This window comes from Mya arenaria, chromosome 8 (genome assembly GCF_026914265.1).
Source record: "Mya arenaria isolate MELC-2E11 chromosome 8, ASM2691426v1".
Taxonomy (NCBI): domain Eukaryota; kingdom Metazoa; phylum Mollusca; class Bivalvia; order Myida; family Myidae; genus Mya; species Mya arenaria.
In genome coordinates, this window is record NC_069129.1 from 34,771,965 (window position 1) to 34,790,852 (window position 18,888).

An 18,888-nucleotide genomic window follows, 5' to 3' on the forward strand; every position below is an offset into this window, starting at 1 on the left:
AGATTTTAAATAATTATTCATTTGGATTTAAAATGAGCAATAACTTCTGCAATTGAAAAAAAATAATAGCTGATTTTTGTAATGTGGTATATCATTGGTTAAATGATGTCGCGCTAATTCAGTCGGATAGCAACATTGTAATAAACTACATGTATGACATCATAGCTCCTTGTGTGTTATACAATATGAACATCAAGCTTTATCATCTATACAAAGGACTACACGAATGAAAATATAATGTGATTAAGATGTGTGAAAGTGGCCACATTTGGTCAGTTAAAAACACGGTTAGACATGGTTTAATTTAAGACTCTGAGTGACTGCATATTTCTTTCACCTTTAATATATTTGAGTGACTATTAATTTTTTTTTCACCTTTTATATATTGGAGTGAATGCACAATTTTTTTTCACCTTTTATACTATAAAACAGACAGCGTTTTCCCTCATGGTGATCTCAATAGCATAACAGGCCCTCGCCCTCTACTTATTAGGAAATGCAAGTCTTGGAAATCCTGATAGTTGAATGAAAGTTTGAGAGTAACATGGATATGATGACTTTACAAAAGAGGATTTCTGAATGGCCCATGTGATACCCTTGGGATATAACATACAAAAGAAACTGACAGAAAATGATTAGTTTACCCAAAGCTCAAAGTTATATGAAACCATGTATAAATAATTTTCATGTTTAACAGAGGAAGATGTGGAAGATGTTGAACTAGAAGAACGGGAAGCACAAGTGAACGACACATCAACGCTGGTGCCTCCTCGGATGAAAAAATATGGCAGCGCAGTTAATGTAAACATTACTGGCAACAGCAACCCATCTGACACAGTCGAGTGTGTAACAGGAAGCGTTCTAGCTCGACAGAGGCTTTGGGCAATTTTTATCACAGTATTCAGGACACATTTACGAAATTTCATGGCTAACTTGTTTGGAGTGATCATGCCCGTGGTGTTGGTCGTAGTTGGTATTGTGTTGTCCAAAAATTTGCAGTCTAAATATGAAAACAGTGGTCAAGAGCAAGAAAGTCTTGGAATGAGCCCGGCATACTATATGAAGATGATAGGTTCTACTAGTCAGACATTTCCATACAACACTGTGCCCAAACTGCTCATGAGAGATAACGTCAGTAAGTATTTTATAAAAATAAATTTTACATGTCACTAAACATTTAAATCAACAGGAACAATTTTATAAATTTGTGTTATGATGGAATCATGCACAGATCAGTGTATGTCATGGTTGAATCATGCAATGGTCATAATGTATGTCATGGTTGAATTATGCAGTGGTCATTATGTATGTCATGGTTAAGGCATGCACAGGTCATAATGTATGTCATGGTTGAATCATGCAATGGTCATAATGTATGTCATGGTTGAATCATGCAATGGTCATAATGTATGTCATGGTTGAATCATGCAATGGTCATAATGTATGTCATGGTTGAATCATGCAATGGTCATAATGTATGTCATGGTTGAATCATGCAATGGTCATTATGTATGTCATGGTTAAGGCATGCACAGGTCATAATTTATGTCATGGTTGATTCCTGCACAGGTCATAATGTATGTCATGGTTGAATCATGCACAGGTCATAATGTATGTCATGGCTGAATCATGCACAGGTCATAATGTATGTCATGGCTGAATCATGCAATGGTCATAATGTATGTCATGGCTGAATCATGCAATGGTCATAATGTATGTCATGGTTGAGGCATGCACAGGTTATAATGTATGTCATGGTTGAATCATGCACAGGTCATAATGTATGTCATGGCTGGATCATGCACAGGTCATAATGTATGTCATGGTTGAGCCATGCACAGGTTATAATGTATGTCATGGTTGAATCATGCACAGGTCATAATGTATGTCATGGCTGGATCATGCACAGGTCATAATGTATGTCATGGTTGATTCCTGCACAGGTCATAATGTATGTCATGGTTGAATCATGCACAGGTCATAATGTATGTCATGGCTGAATCATGCAATGGTCATAATGTATGTCATGGTTGAGGCATGCACAGGTTATAATGTATGTCATGGTTGAATCATGCACAGGTCATAATGCACATGGTTGAATCATGCACAGGTCATAATGTATGTCATGGCTGAATCATGCAATGGTCATAATGTATGTCATGGTTGAGGCATGCACAGGTTATAATGTATGTCATGGTTGAATCATGCACAGGTCATAATGTATGTCATGGCTGGATCATGCAATGGTCATAATGTATAGTAAAACTGCGGTCATTCGAACAAGCGGTCGTTCGAGGTCGGAGCTTGGTCCCGAACATTCTTCCTTCTATTTTCATATAAAATATACCTACGCTGCATCGAAACTTAAATATGTCGAGGAGTTGAGCAAAATAGTCGGTCCCCAGTACACAAATCATGCACAAAACCTTATGGCTCCCTCTCAGTCATAATTTCACACTTTTTTTCCGAACGCGTGTTCCGAAATAAACAAACAATTGCTAGGTGTTAAAATTTTCTTAAGTTGAAAAAAATTGCAATGACAGTTGAAAGACAATTTGATACGGTGTGATAAACCATTTATCAATTTTACGCATGATCGTTAGTAGTTGATAAGGGCATTTGAGAAGATAATTATCAGAAGTCAATTGTGAGAAATGTAAATGGGTAATAAAAATATGAATAAAACACTACCATATCGATCTAACATCGGTTTCTCTGAAAATAATTCCTTCTTGTCACTTTGCTTTGCAATATGGCAAATGAGAAAGAACGCTCTGTACGCGGTCATGTCACATTTCGATTTAACAGTTTCGCCAAACTGACAATATGCGCCAATCATCAATCCTTGATTTTGTGAAACTTAAATCTGACTAATGCCATAATATGTACTGTCATATTTAAATGTTGCTTGTTACGAAAATGTGCTTTTTGTAAAAATAAACATTTCTATTTATTCATTTATTGTTAATTTTTTTACATTTTACATTTAGTATACATTTAATATATGACAGCCTTTGAACATATGAGCGATTTCCACAACGCAACACATAATCGGTGTCTTAGTAAACAGTCTGTTTGACGACTTCAAACTTAAAATACACTGAAAGATATTTCATAACAGACTGGAAAATTGATATTCGGGTCGTTCGAAACATCTGCTCCCTCAAGTTTTGGCTAGATCCCCGGTGTCCTCTAGTAATCGCAGTTTTACTGTTTGTCATGGTTGAATCATGCAAAGGTCAGAATGTATGTTATGGTTGAATCATGCACAACTCAAATGTATGTATTGTTATATGGTCTGCAAATTTGTAAACATTTATGGTTGAAAAATGACACATGAACGTGGAAGCCTTACATGTTGGTATGACATGTTCGGGTAAGAATATATATCACTATATTTGCAGGCCAAATTTAGCAAATATCATTAGCTTAAAGCTGCACTCTAACAGATGAAAAGTTTTGACCTTTTTAAAAAAAAATATCTCAGATTCAGCTGATTTTAGCATTAATTTATGCCTTCAATTCAGTCATATATGATCACTCATAATAGAACAGATCTCAATTGTTTGGAAAACTGCTGAACATTTCATTTTTCTTACAGCGTTAGTAATACTTTGAGCAATAAAACATCGATTTTCGAATGGAAATTGCGACCTGCTCTTTTGTCAGCAGTCTTATATCACTGTTTTTGAAACATTTATGCTAAAATTGGCACATTCCAAGAAAAAAAAAAAAATGTCAAAACAATCAATCTGTTAGAGTGCAGCTTTAACATTCTGAAAACGGCAGAACACTTGAATATAATGTAATGAATTCACTCTTGTTATTTTTTTTAACTTTCAGATACCACGATGTCTTCAAGCTTTGTGTCTGGTCTGTCCAGCACTTTTCAGACGGATTCAACCCTGGACCCCTCCTACTTCACAGACATGTACACACTGCTACAAAAAGGGGTCGCCCCACATTACATCGGCTTTCAGATCAATCAGTTGGCTTATGCGAATCAAGTATGTGATTTTTTGACATAAATAGAAGTGTTGTATACAAATTGGGATTTTGGGCTCAAAGACAATTTTTGCGCAAATCTGAGTTATAGAATCTTATTATAGATCAATGTATTCCAAAAGCAACACTGTTTTCTTGTTGCCTGCAAAGAATGGAAGACACTATGGGGTTTGTTTATCTGGCAGGGGTGTCTGCTGGGTAATCATTTGTGTTACATGTTTGTATTTTTATTAATAACTTTATAACTATTGATTGAGTTTTTGTAGAGTCTTTAAACTTGGTATTCAGATTGGCCTTAGTCATTGTTATCAAATTGCTTGTTTATTTTGGAACATGCTTTTGGGAAAAAGTGAGAAATTATGACCTCAGGGTAATCATAAGGTTTTGTGCATGATTTGTGCAATAGAGACCGGCATTGGTGCTCGACTCCTTGACTTATTAAGGTTTGATCCAGCGTCAGTATATTTTATATGAAAATAGAAGGAAAACTGGTTGGGACTAAGCTTCGACCTCGACTGACCGCCGGTTTTTGAAGGACAGGTTGTTCAAACGACAGCAGTTTTACTGTATGTCATTAGGACCTTGCAAAAAGATTGTGGGTGCACTATAGTGATCACACTGTCTGTCCATCCCTCTCTGGTTACGCTATAGTAATTACACTGTGTGTCTTTCCCTCTCTCCGTATATGATTTTAAAACATTATAAATATGTTCAAAGTAACAATACTCTCTTTGATTACAAGTTAAAAAACTCCAACTGAAATATTGTCAGATTTATTTTCCTTTGTAAACTTAGAATATGCAAATTTAGCTTATCAATTTACTGGTACATTTTTGGAAACGATGTACTCAAATAAACTCTATTATTTTTACAGTTTTATAAATCTTATTATAGATCAATGTGTTTTCATCCAATTTCTTACAGATTCTGACCAGTGCATACAAGGTATTTTACAATGACTCGGCAGTGAGTTCGATCCCCGTGGCTGTCAACCTGTACTCAAATTCGCTGCTGACCATGGTCAGAACCATAACTGGAAACACTGGTATGGTTTACCTAAACTTAAGTTTTAGATTCATAATGTTATCAATACAAACATGGGTATAACTTCAAAACTTCAGTATAAGAAAATATGTTAAGCGTCACTTGGCAATTAACCAAAGAAATATGAATTCTACAGCTTGATAGTTAAAGTAACAATGATCTTAGTCACTCTACCACAGAGAGAAGATCAATTTTCTTGATGTACGGATCTGCAAATGTATATGCATGGTGTTTTCTTATGGAGTGAGGGGATATTGGTAGTGTGTCTCCATCATTCATTTATCTTATCTAATGAAGAGATGTTGTTTGTGTTTCTCTGCCATTCATAGCATTCATCATTCAATTGATCTTATTAAATGAGGACATATCAGCTGTGTGTCTCCTTCACATAACAGAACATTTATATAAAACCATGTCAATCAGGGTACCATCATCAGTCATACATGGCTACTTTATGTACATAGCAAACATGTGCATTCATATGTATGGTATTGACAGTGGCCCAAACCATAATTATGTATATATTTAAGGTACTTTTATTTGTGTGTTAATGTGTTTTAGTTTTCCAATTTGTTGTCACCTCATAGTATTAACTTGTTTACATACACTATAAATATGACTGTTGTAATTGTTGTATTCAACAATTCAATGTTTTCATTTTTTTTTTTACAATTTTTTAACCATTCATTCATTTTTTGTTAAACTATTCTAAGAATAAGAAGGCTTTTACTACTCACCCTGAAGTCTGTGTCGGCGTCCAGTTAAAGTTTAAGGACAAGTCACTATTTCCACTTATAACTCCAATACCTTTCATTTAATTCACTTACTACTTCACACAGGACCATCACACACTGAGGTTACATGACTCCATATCCTATATCCAAATTATGGCCCCTGATTGACTCAGAAACTTGGGTTTTAGGGCATGTTGGCATTTTCACTAATAATTTCTATACCCTACATTCAATCGATTTAATACTTCACACAATTATTGACGGCCATCTTACAACTAGGTTACATAACACAATTTCATCCTAAATACAAATTATGGCCCTTAATTGATTGAGGATCTTAGGTTAAAGTTTAAGGGTACATTGTGTCTGGTTAAAGTTTAAGGGCACATTGTGTCTGGTTAAAGTTTTAGGGCAAGTTGGGGTTTTCACTAATTACTTCTATACCCTTCATTCAATTGACTTAATACTTCACATAGTTGTCAGTTGCCATCACACAATAAGGTTACATAACTTAATATTATCCTAAATACAAATTAAGGCCCTTAATCAACTAAAAAAGTTTGGTTAAAGTATTTGGGAAGTTTGGGGTTTAACTCAAATCTCAAATACTGTTCATTCTATGGCCTTCATACTTTATATAGGAGCCATCGCACAAATGAGGTCACATAACTCCGTATTAACCATAAATACAAATTTTGGCCCTTGATTAACTTTGGGGTTTATTACTTCTTTTCTTTTTTACTTTTTTAGCTTGACTATTTGAAAGAATAAGGAGGGCTTTACCAGTGTGTATATACCACGTGATAAATTACGTCAAATATGCTACGTCGGAAGGCAACATTTTTAACTTAAGTAAGGGTCGACATATTACCACCAAACTTGGTAAATATGAAGATTTTTCCGAAGACCTTTCATGAGATTGTGTTTTGGGCCCCAAGAGTTATGGTCAAGGTCAAGGTCACTGTTGCTAAAAATAGAAAATGGTAAGTACTAAATAAATTAAGTAAGGGTTCACATAGTGTGACCAAATTAATATATAGGACAAGTTTATGGAGACCTATCATTGGATTGCCTTTTGGTTCCCTAGGGTCACGGTCACTGCTACTAAAAATAAATTACTGTTTTGTACTAAATAACTTAGGTATGGTTGACATATTGTGACCAAACTTGGTATGTAGAAAGAGTTTATTTTTTAATTTGTCTTTTTTTATTGCTTTTGACAGGCACATATTACATCATTATTGTACCGTATTATACTGTGAATAGGACAAACATTTTTACCCGAAATTCAATTAAAAAGAATGCCCGTGTCCTATCTATAGTATTAGTTTCTGCCAAATTTTCTTTAATAGGGAAATAAAACGAAGAAAATGTGTTGGTTTACATTTTTAAAATTTAAAGGGACATAACATAATTGATTGATGGATTAAGTTATATCGGCAGTGGACAATCTGGTATGGTTAACATCAGCAGACGAGAACAAATGAATGTAGTTCATTTTTTTAAAGTTATGATATTGTAGGTGGATTTTATGTACCGTAATATGTTTCTGTATTAAAAAGATAATAAACATGCGTATTGTGAAGTGAAGTCATTGTGCACTGTCAATGTGTAAAGGTGTGAACAACTTCATCTGTCTTGCTATAGTAACATACAAAGTACAAACTGTTGCGATGGCAGTGTTGTTCATCACATTATACCACTGTTTGTAATACTTAAGGTGTTGACATGTTGAAAACATTAACATACAATATACGGCTGTTGCTTTTACAATACGCAACGACTAAAAGCGACATCGGGATTGTTATTTAATATTATTGTTTTTTATATACATGTGCTGTACTATTTAATAACCTTTAGTAAAATTTGACAAATCAAATATGGTGGCTTCTGATTTTGACATTTTTCACTGCATACTATTTATTGTATTAAGGTTTTGCTAGCATACACAGCGGAGTCCTACGAAAGCTCTTGTTATGCTTATATAATCAGTTGGTGTTGGTTTTGGACATTACGTACGCCCAACTTTATGGGGATTGCACTTATTTCATTTCATATTTTTATTTATATAATCATATAAATATTGGCTGGTGTAAAGGCACCAGTAAATGAACTTTGCATATGTAAGAGCGGAAGTATAAAAACACTATTTATAAAATGAAGGAATTATAACTTAATTTTTATTAATCACTGTAGTTTAATATTCTCAAGGACGGAGAGACACGGACTGGTCAATATGGTGTATTTTATCCTTTGAAATAGTCTAGTATAATGTAATATTTTTTACCTGAAGCATGGGGAAAGTTGCGCAGTAGGTCATTGAAGTATCCAAGCACAGGTAGATTTACAAGCAGCGATGCTGTCAAATTTTTTACTTTTGGGTTCTTCCAACCTTATGGGATGTATTATTTTATATATATATTCTTTATTATATAACATTTAATTAGTAAACATAAAATAGATATTGCCTGGTGTAAATGCACCAGTCCTTTTCAATCCAATTAATTTTAAATATTAATGTTTTAATTAGACGTATTTATTTAGCTGGATTGTGAAGACAGCGGAAAGCTGATTTGAGTCATTCTCAAGTCCATTATCTGGTTATAAACCAGAACCGTTCTATTTTTGAAAGGTCAAACCCACTATTTTTGAAAGGTCAAACCCACTATTTTTGAAAGGTCAAACCCAAGACAACGTAGGTGAGAGGTTGACACCTATTACCAGTAGACTACTTTCACACTTAACATTTAAGAAAAAGTGAAAACACCTTTTCAGATTTTACAAGTGCTTTATTCAATACCCTTGTTTGTCCGAATATGTTAAATTCATCGAACTAAAGACTTCTATTTTTCTTGCAGAAAACAGCACGCTGGAAGTGAGTAGTTTCCCTTGGCCAGACTACTCTGTGAAGAAACAGTATAATGGTGGGGCATTTGCCTCCACCCTTCTTGTTGGAATGGCCTTTAGCTTCATCACCGGGGGAATTGGAGTTGACCTTGTTAGATTGAGGCAGGTATGTACATGTACATGTTTGTTTAAGATCTTTTTCAAATATATTTTTGTTATGGTTGTCTATTTAAAAAAAAAAAATTGGATGGCAGTAATAGCCTGTATCTTTTTCTACAGCGGCGACGATAGTGTGTCACAAAACTTAAACTTTGGCCAAAAGCCATAAACTGCTCACAATATTTAAATGAAGATACACACAAGTACAGCAAACATTTTCATCATTGCATGTACTTCTCTAGGTCAAGTCTGTGGTAATGTACTTCTCTAGGTCAAACCTGCAGTAACGTACTTCTCTAGGTCAACCTGCAATAATGTAATTCTCTAGGTCAACCTGCAATAATGAACTTCTCTAGGTCAAACCTGCAGGATAATGTACTTCTCTCGGTGAAACCTGCAGTAGTGTACTTCTGTAGATCAAACCTGCAGGATAATGTGCTTCTCTAGGTCAAACCAGCGGTTATGTACTTCTCTAGGTCAACCTGCAGTAATGTACTTCTCTAGGTCAAACCTGCAGGATAATGTACTTCTCTCGGTCAAACCTGCAGTAGTGTACTTCTGTAGATCAAACCTGCAGGATAATGTGCTTCTCTAGGTCAAACCAGCGGTAATGTACTTCTCTAGGTCAACCTGCAGTAACGTAATTCTATCAGTCAAAACTGCAGTAATGTACTTCTCTAGGTCAACCTGCAGTAATGTACTTATCTTAATTAAACCAGCAGTAATGTACTTCTCTAGGTCAAACCTGCAGTAATGTACTTCTCTAGGTCAAACCTGTGATAATGTACTTCTCTAGATCAAACCTGTAGTAATGTACTTCTCTAGGTCAAACCTGCAGTAATGTACTTCTCTAGGTCAAACGTGCAGTAACGTAATTCTATCAGTCAAACCTGCAGTAATGTACTTCTCTAGGTCAACCTGCAGTAATGTACTTATCTTAGTTAAACCAGCAGTAATGTACTTCTCTAGGTCAAACCTGCAGTAATGTACTTATCTAGGTCAAACCTGTGGTAATGTACTTCTCTAGGTCAAACCTGCAGTAATGTACTTCTCTAGGTCAAACCTGCAATAATGTACTTCTCTAGGTCAAACCTGCAGCAGTGTACTTTTCTCGGTGAAACCTGCAGTTATGTACTTCTCTAAGTCAAACCTGCAGTAACGTTATTCTATCAGTCAAACCTGCAGTAATGTACTTCTCTAGGTCAACCTGCAGTAATGTACTTATCTTAGTTAAACCAGCAGGAATGTACTTCTCTAGGTCAAACCTGCAGTAATGTACTTCTCTAGGTCAAACCTGTGGTAATGTACTTCTCTAGGTCAAACCTGCAGTAATGTACTTCTCTAGGTCAAACCTGTGGTAATGTACTTCTCTAGATCTAACCTGCAGTAATGTACTTCTCTCGGTGAAACCTGCAGTAGTGTACTTCTTTTGGTGAAACCTGCAGTAATGTACTTAACTAGATCAAACCTGCAGTAATGTACTTCACTAGGTCAAGTCTGTGGTAATGTACTTCTCTAGGTCTAACTGCAGTAATGTACTTCTCTCGGTGAAACCTGCAGTAGTGTACTTCTCTGGGTGAAACCTGCAGTAATGTACTTCACTAGATCAAACCTGCAGTAATGTACTTCTCTAGGTCAAACCGGCGGTAATGTACTTATCTAAGTCAAACCTGTGGTAATGTACTTCTCTAGGTCTAACATGCAGTAATGTCCTTCTCTCGGTCAAACCTGCAGTAGTGTACTTCTCTCGGTAAACCTGCAATAATGTACTTCACTAGATCAAACCTGCAGTAATGTACTTCTCTAGGTCAAACCTGTGGTAATGTACTTCTCTAGGTCAAACCTGTGGTAATGTACTTCTCTAGGTCAAACCTGCAGTAATGTACTTCTCTAGGTCAAACATGCAGTAATGTACTTCTCTAGATCAAACCTGCAGTAATGTACTTCTCTAGTTCAAACATGCAGTAGTGTACTTCTCTAGGTCAAGTCTGTGGCAATGTACTTCTCTAGGTCAAACCTGCAGTAATGTACTTCTCTAGGTCAAACCTGTGGTAATGTACTTCTCTAGGTCAAACATGCAGTAATGTACTTCTCTAGATCAAACCTGCAGTAATGTACTTCTCTAGTTCAAACATGCAGTAGTGTACTTCTCTAGGTCAAGTCTGTGGCAATGTACTTCTCTAGGTCAAACCTGCAGTAATGTACTTCTCTAGGTCAAACCTGTGGTAATGTACTTCTCTAGGTCAAACCTGCAGTAATGTACTTCTCTAGGTCAAACCTGTGGTAATGTACTTCTCTAGGTCAAATCTGCAGTAATGTACTTCTCTAGGTCAAACCTGTGGTAATGTACTTCTCTAGGTCAAACCTGCAGTAGTGTACTTCTCTTGGTCAAACCTGTGGTAATGTACTTCTCTAGGTCAAACCTGCAGTAGTGTACTTCTCTAGGTCAAACCTGCAGGATAATGTACTTCTCTAGGTCAAACCTGCAGTAGTGTACTTCTCTAGGTCAAACCTGTGGTAATGTACTTCTCTAGGTCAAACCTGCAGTAATGTACTTCTCTAGGTCAAACCTGCAATAATGTACTTCTCTAGGTCAAACCTGCAGCAGTGTACTTCTCTCGGTGAAACCTGCAGTTATGTACTTCTCTAAGTCAAACCTGCAGTAACATTATTCTATCAGTCAAACCTGCAGTAATGTACTTCTCTAGATCAACCTGCAGTAATGTACTTATCTTAGTTAAACCAGCAGGAATGTACTTCTCTAGGTCAAACCTGCAGTAATGTACTTCTCTAGGTCAAACCTGTGGTAATGTACTTCTCTAGGTCAAACCTGCAGTAATGTACTTCTCTAGGTCAAACCTGTGGTAATGTACTTCTCTAGGTCAAACCTGCAGTAATGTACTTCTCTCGGTGAAACCTGCAGTAGTGTACTTCTTTTGGTGAAACCTGCAGTAATGTACTTAACTAGATCAAACCTGCAGTAATGTACTTCACTAGGTCAAGTCTGTGGTAATGTACTTCTCTAGGTCTAACCTGCAGTAATGTACTTCTCTCGGTGAAACCTGCAGTAGTGTACTTCTCTGGGTGAAACCTGCAGTAATGTACTTCACTAGATCAAACCTGCAGTAATGTCCTTCTCTCAGTCAAACCTGTGGTAATGTACTTCTCTAGGTCAAACATGCAGTAATGTACTTCTCTAGATCAAACCTGCAGTAATGTACTTCTCTAGTTCAAACATGCAGTAGTGTACTTCTCTAGGTCAAGTCTGTGGCAATGTACTTCTCTAGGTCAAACCTGCAGTAATGTACTTCTCTAGGTCAAACCTGTGGTAATGTACTTCTCTAGGTCAAACCTGCAGTAATGTACTTCTCTAGGTCAAACCTGTGGTAATGTACTTCTCTATGTCAAACCTGCAGTAATGTACTTCTCTAGGTCAAACCTGTGGTAATGTACTTCTCTAGGTCAAACCTGCAGTAGTGTACTTCTCTTGGTCAAACCTGTGGTAATGTACTTCTCTAGGTCAAACCTGCAGTAGTGAACTTCTCTAGGTCAAACCTGCAGGATAATGTACTTCTCTAGGTCAAACTTGCAGTAGTGTACTTCTCTAGGTCAAACCTGTGGTAATGTACTTCTCTAGGTCAAACCTGCAGTAATGTACTTCTCTAGGTCAAACCTGCAGTAATGTACTTCACTAGGACAAACCTGCAGTAATGTACTTCTCTAGGTCAAACCTGTGGTAATGTACTTCTCTAGATCAAACCTGCAGTAATGTACTTCTCTAGGTCAAACCTGCAGTAGTGTACTTCTCTAGGTCAAACCTGCAGTAATGTACTTATCTTAGTTAAACCAGCAGGAATGTACTTCTCTAGGTCAAACCTGCAGTAATGTACTTCTCTAGGTCAAACCTGTGGTAATGTACTTCTCTAGGTCAAACTTGCAGTAATGTACTTCTCTAGGTCAAACCTGTGGTAATATACTTCTCTAGATCTAACCTGCAGTAATGTACTTCTCTCGGTGAAACCTGCAGTAGTGTACTTCTTTTGGTGAAACCTGCAGTAATGTACTTAACTAGATCAAACCTGCAGTAATGTACTTCACTAGGTCAAGTCTGTGGTAATGTACTTCTCTAGGTCTAACCTGCAGTAATGTACTTCTCTCGGTGAAACCTGCAGTAGTGTACTTCTCTGGGTGAAACCTGCAGTAATGTACTTCACTAGATCAAACCTGCAGTAATGTACTTCTCTCAGTCAAACCTGTGGTAATGTACTTCTCTAGGTCAAACATGCAGTAATGTACTTCTCTAGATCAAACCTGCAGTAATGTACTTCTCTAGTTCAAACATGCAGTAGTGTACTTATCTAGGTCAAGTCTGTGGCAATTTACTTCTCTAGGTCAAACCTGCAGTAATGTACTTCTCTAGGTCAAACCTGTGGTAATGTACTTCTCTAGGTCAAACCTGCAGTAATGTACTTCTCTAGATCAAACCTGCAGTAATGTACTTCTCTAGTTCAAACATGCAGTAGTGTACTTCTCTAGGTCAAGTCTGTGGCAATGTACTTCTCTAGGTCAAACCTGCAGTAATGTACTTCTCTAGGTCAAACCTGTGGTAATGTACTTCTCTAGGTCAAACCTGCAGTAATGTACTTCTCTAGGTCAAACCTGTGGTAATGTACTTCTCTAGGTCAAACCTGCAGTAATGTACTTCTCTAGGTCAAACCTGTGGTAATGTACTTCTCTAGGTCAAACCTGCAGTAGTGTACTTCTCTTGGTCAAACCTGTGGTAATGTACTTCTCTAGGTCAAACCTGCAGTAGTGTACTTCTCTAGGTCAAACCTGCAGGATAATGTACTTCTCTAGGTCAAACCTGCAGTAGTGTACTTCTCTAGGTCAAACCTGTGGTAATGTACTTCTCTAGGTCAAACCTGCAGTAATGTACTTCTCTAGGTCAAACCTGCAGTAATGTACTTCACTAGGACAAACCTGCAGTAATGTACTTCTCTAGGTCAAACCTGTGGTAATGTACTTCTCTAGATCAAACCTGCAGTAATGTACTTCTCTAGGTCAAACCTGCAGTAATGTACTTCTCTAGGTCAAACCTGCATTAATGTACTTCTCTAGGACAAACCTGCAGTAATGTACTTCTCTAGGTCAAACCTGTGGTAATGTACTTCTCTAGGACAAACCTGCAGTAATGTACTTCTCTAGGTCAAACCTGCAGTAATGTACTTCTCTAGGACAAACCTGCAGTAATGTACATCTCTAGGTCAAACCTGTGGCAATGTGCTTCTCTAGGTCAAACATGCATTTATTTTCTTCTCTAGATCAAACCTGCAGTAATGTAATTCTCTAGGTCAAACCTGGGGTAATGTACTTCTCTAGGTCAAACCTGCAGTAATGTACTTTTTTAGGTCAAACCTGTGGTAATGTACTTCTCTAGGTCAAACCTGCAGTAATGTACTTCTCTAGGTCAAACCTGCAGTAATGTACTTCTCTAGGTCAAACCTGCAGTAATGTACTTCTCTAGGTCAAACCTGCAGTAATGTACTTCTCTAGGTCAAACCTGTGGTAATGTACTTCTCTAGGTCAAACCCGTGGTAATGTACTTCTCTAGGTCAAACCTGCAGTAGTGTTCTTCTCTAGGTCAAACCTGTGGTAATGTACTTCTCTAGGTCAAACCTGCAGTAATGTACTTCTCTAGGTCAAACCTGCAGTAATGTACTTCACTAGGTCAAACCTGCAGTAATGTACTTCTCTTGGTCAAACCTGTGGTAATGTACTTCTCTAGGTCAAACCTGCAGTAGCGTACTTCTCTAGGTCAAACCTGTGGTAATGTACTTCTCTAGGTATAATCTGCAGCAGTGTACTTCTCTCGGTGAAACCTGCAGTAATGTTCTTATCTAGGTCAAACCTGGAGTAATGTACTTCTCTAGGTCAAACCTGCAATAGTGTACTTCTCTAGGTCAAACCTCTGGTAATGTACTTCTCTAGGTCAAACCTGTGGTAATGTACTTCTCTAGATCTAACCTGCAGTAATCTACTTCTCTCGGTGAAACCTGCAGTAGTGTACTTCTCTTGGTGAAACCTGCAGTAATGTACTTCACTAGATCAAACCTGCAGTAATGTACTTCTCTAGGTCAAACCTGTGGTAATGTACTTCTCTAGGTCTAACCTGCAGTAATGTACTTCTCTAGGTCAAACCTGCAGTAATGTACTTCTCTAGGTAAAACCTGCAGTAACGTAATTCTATCAGTCAAACCTGCAGTAATGTACTTCTCTAGGTCAACCTGCAGTAATGTACTTATCTTAGTTAAACCAGCAGTAATGTACTTCTCTAGGTCAAACCTGCAGTAATGTACTTCTCTAGGTCAAACCTGTGGTAATGTACTTCTCTAGGTCAAACCTGCAGTAATGTACTTCTCTAGGTCAAACCTGCAGTAATGTACTTCTCTAGGTCAAACCTGCAGTAATGTACTTCTCTAGGTCAAACCTGGAGTAATGTACTTCTCTAGGTCAAACCTGCAGCAGTGTACATGTACTTCTCTCGGTGAAACCTGCAGTTATGTACTTCACTAGATCAAACCTGCAGTAATGTACTTCTCTAAGTCAAACCTCTGGTAATGTACTTCTCTAGGTCAAACCTGTGGTAATGTACTTCTCTAGGTCTAACCTGCAGTAATGTACTTCTCTAGGTCAAACCTGCAGTAATGTACTTCTCTAGGTAAAACCTGCAGTAATGTACTTCACTAGATCAAACCTGCAGTAATGTACTTCACTAGGTCAACCTGCAGTAATGTACTTATCTTAGTTAAACCAGCAGTAATGTACTTCTCTAGATCAAACCTGCAGTAATGTACTTCTCTAGGTCAAACCTGCAGCAGTGTACTTCTCTCGGTGAAACCTGCAGTTATATACTTCATTAGATCAAACCTGTGGTAATGTACTTATCTAGGTCAAACCTGCAGTAATGTACTTCTCTAGGACAAACCTGCAGTAATGTACTTCTCTAGGTCAAACCTGTGGCAATGTACTTCTCTAGGTCAAACATGCATTTATTTTATTCTCTAGATCAAACCTGCAGTAATGTAATTCTCTAGGTCAAACCTGGGGTAATGTACTTCTCTAGGTCAAACCTGCAGTAATGTACTTCTTTAGGTCAAACCTGTGGTAAAGTACTTCTCTAGATCAAACCTGCAGTAATGTACTTCTCTAGGTCAAACATGCAGTAATGTACTTCTCTAGGTCAAACCTGCAGTAATGTACTTCTCTAGGTCAAACCTGCAGTAATGTACTTCTCTAGGTCAAACCTGTGGTAATGTACTTCTCTAGGTCAAACCTGCAGTAGTGTACTTCTCTAGGTCAGACCTGTGGTAATGTACTTCTCTAGGTCAAACCTGCAGTAATGTACTTCTCTAGGTCAAACCTGCAGTAATGTACTTCACTAGGTCAAACCTGCAGTAATGTACTTCTCTAGGTCAAACCTGTGGTAATGTACTTCTCTAGGTCAAACCTGCAATAGCGTACTTCTCTAGGTCAAACCTGTGGTAATGTACTTCTCTAGGTCAAACCTGCAGCAGTGTACTTCTCTCGGTGAAACCTGCAGTTATGTACTTCACTAGATCAAACCTGCAGTAATGTACTTCTCTAAGTCAAACCTCTGGTAATGTACTTCTCTAGGTCAAACCTCTGGTAATGTACTTCTCTAAGTCAAACCTCTGGTAATGTGCTTCTCTAGGTCAAACCTGTGGTAATGTACTTCTCTAGGTCAAACCTGTGGTAATGTACTTCTCTAGGTCAAACCTGCAGTAATGTACTTCACTAGATCAAACCTGCAGTAATGTACTTGTCTAGGTCAAACCTGTGGTTATGTACTTCTCTAGGTCAAACCTGCAGTAGTGTACTTCTCTAGGTCAAACCTGCAGTAATGTACTTCTCTAGGTAAAACCTGCAGTAACGTAATTCTATCAGTCAAACCTGCAGTAATGTACTTCTCTAGGTCAACCTGCAGTAATGTACTTATCTTAGTTAAACCAGCAGTAATGTACTTCTCTAGGTCAAACCTGCAGTAATGTACTTCTCAAGGTCAAACCTGTGGTAATGTACTTCTCTAGGTCAAACCTGCAGTAATTGACTTATCTAGGTCAAACCTGGAGTAATGTACTTCTCTAGGTCAAACCTGCAGCAGTGTACTTCTCTAGGTCAAACCTCTGGTAATGTACTTCTCTAGGTCAAACCTGTGGTAATGTACTTCTCTAGATCTAACCTGCAGTAATCTACTTCTCTCGGTGAAACCTGCAGTAGTGTACTTCTCTTGGTGAAACCTGCAGTAATGTACTTCACTAGATCAAACCTGCAGTAATGTACTTCTCTAGGTCAAACCTGTGGTAATGTACTTCTCTAGGTCTAACCTGCAGTAATGTACTTCTCTAGGTCAAACCTGCAGTAATATACTTCTCTAGGTAAAACCTGCAGTAACGTAATTCTATCAGTCAAACCTGCAGTAATGTACTTCTCTAGGTCAACCTGCAGTAATGTACTTATCTTAGTTAAACCAGCAGTAATGTACTTCTCTAGGTCAAACCTGCAGTAATGTACTTCTCTAGGTCAAACCTGTGGTAATGTACTTCTCTAGGTCAAACCTGCAGTAATGTACTTCTCTAGGTCAAACCTGGAGTAATGTCCTTCTCTAGGTCAAACCTGCAGCAGTGTACATGTACTTCTCTCGGTGAAACCTGCAGTTATGTACTTCACTAGATCAAACCTGCAGTAATGTACTTCTCTAAGTCAAACCTCTGGTAATGTACTTCTCTAGGTCAAACCTGTGGTAATGTACTTCTCTAGGTCTAACCTGCAGTAATGTACTTCTCTAGGTCAAACCTGCAGTAATGTACTTCTCTAGGTAAAACCTGCAGTAATGTACTTCACTAGATCAAACCTGCAGTAATGTACTTCACTAGGTCAACCTGCAGTAATGTACTTATCTTAGTTAAACCAGCAGTAATGTACTTCTCTAGATCAAACCTGCAGTAATGTACTTCTCTAGGTCAAACCTGCAGCAGTGTACTTCTCTCGGTGAAACCTGCAGTTATATACTTCACTAGATCAAACCTGTGGTAATGTACTTCTCTAGGTCAAACCTGCAGTAATGTACTTCTCTAGGTCAAACCTGCAATAATGTACTTCTCTAGGTCAAACCTGCAGCAGTGTACTTCTCTCGGTGAAACCTGCAGTTATGTACTTCTCTAAGTCAAACCTGCAGTAACGTTATTCTATCAGTCAAACCTGCAGTAATGTACTTCTCTAGGTCAACCTGCAGTAATGTACTTATCTTAGTTAAACCAGCAGGAATGTACTTCTCTAGGTCAAACCTGCAGTAATGTACTTATCTAGGTCAAACCTGTGGTAATGTACTTCTCTAGGTCAAACCTGCAGTAATGTACTTCTCTAGGTCAAACCTGAGGTAATGTACTTCTCTAGATCTAACCTGCAGTAATCTACTTCTCTCGGTGAAACCTGCAGTAGTGTACTTCTTTTGGTGAAACCTGCAGTAATGTACTTAACTAGATCAAACCTGCAGTAATGTACTTCACTAGGTCAAGTCTGTGGTAATGTACTTTTCTAGGTCTAACCTGCAGTAATGTACTTCTCTCGGTGAAACCTGCAGTAGTGTACTTCTCTGGGTGAAACCTGCAGTAATGTACTTCACTAGATCAAACCTGCAGTAATGTACTTCTCTAGGTCAAACCGGTGGTAATGTACTTATCTAAGTCAAACCTGTGGTAATGTACTTCTCTAGGTCTAACATGCAGTAATGTCCTTCTCTCGGTCAAACCTGCAGTAGTGTACTTCTCTCGGTAAACCTGCAATAATGTACTTCACTAGATCGAACCTGCAGTAATGTACTTCTCTAGGTCAAACCTGTGGTAATGTACTTCTCTAGGTCTAACCTGTGGTAATGTACTTCTCTAGGTCTAACCTGCAGTAATGTCCTTCTCTCGGTCAAACCTGTGGTAATGTACTTCTCTAGGTCAAACATGCAGTAATGTACTTCTCTAGATCAAACCTGCAGTAATGTACTTCTCTAGTTCAAACATGCAGTAGT

The 18,888-nt window shown here is 37.8% G+C and overlaps 1 protein-coding gene across 2 annotated transcripts in view; it reads left to right on the forward strand.

The window, feature by feature from the left end:
• LOC128242916 (cholesterol transporter ABCA5-like) overlaps nt 1-18,888 on the forward strand; it is a 73,531-nt gene that overhangs the window by 29,892 nt on the left and 24,751 nt on the right. For both annotated transcript variants that reach the window (XM_052960348.1, XM_052960349.1), the window contains exons 16-19: nt 698-1,135; nt 3,844-4,007; nt 4,930-5,050; nt 8,642-8,796. In XM_052960348.1, the coding sequence (XP_052816308.1) occupies nt 698-1,135; nt 3,844-4,007; nt 4,930-5,050; nt 8,642-8,796 (878 nt within the window). The remainder of the gene's footprint in view (nt 1-697; nt 1,136-3,843; nt 4,008-4,929; nt 5,051-8,641; nt 8,797-18,888) is intronic.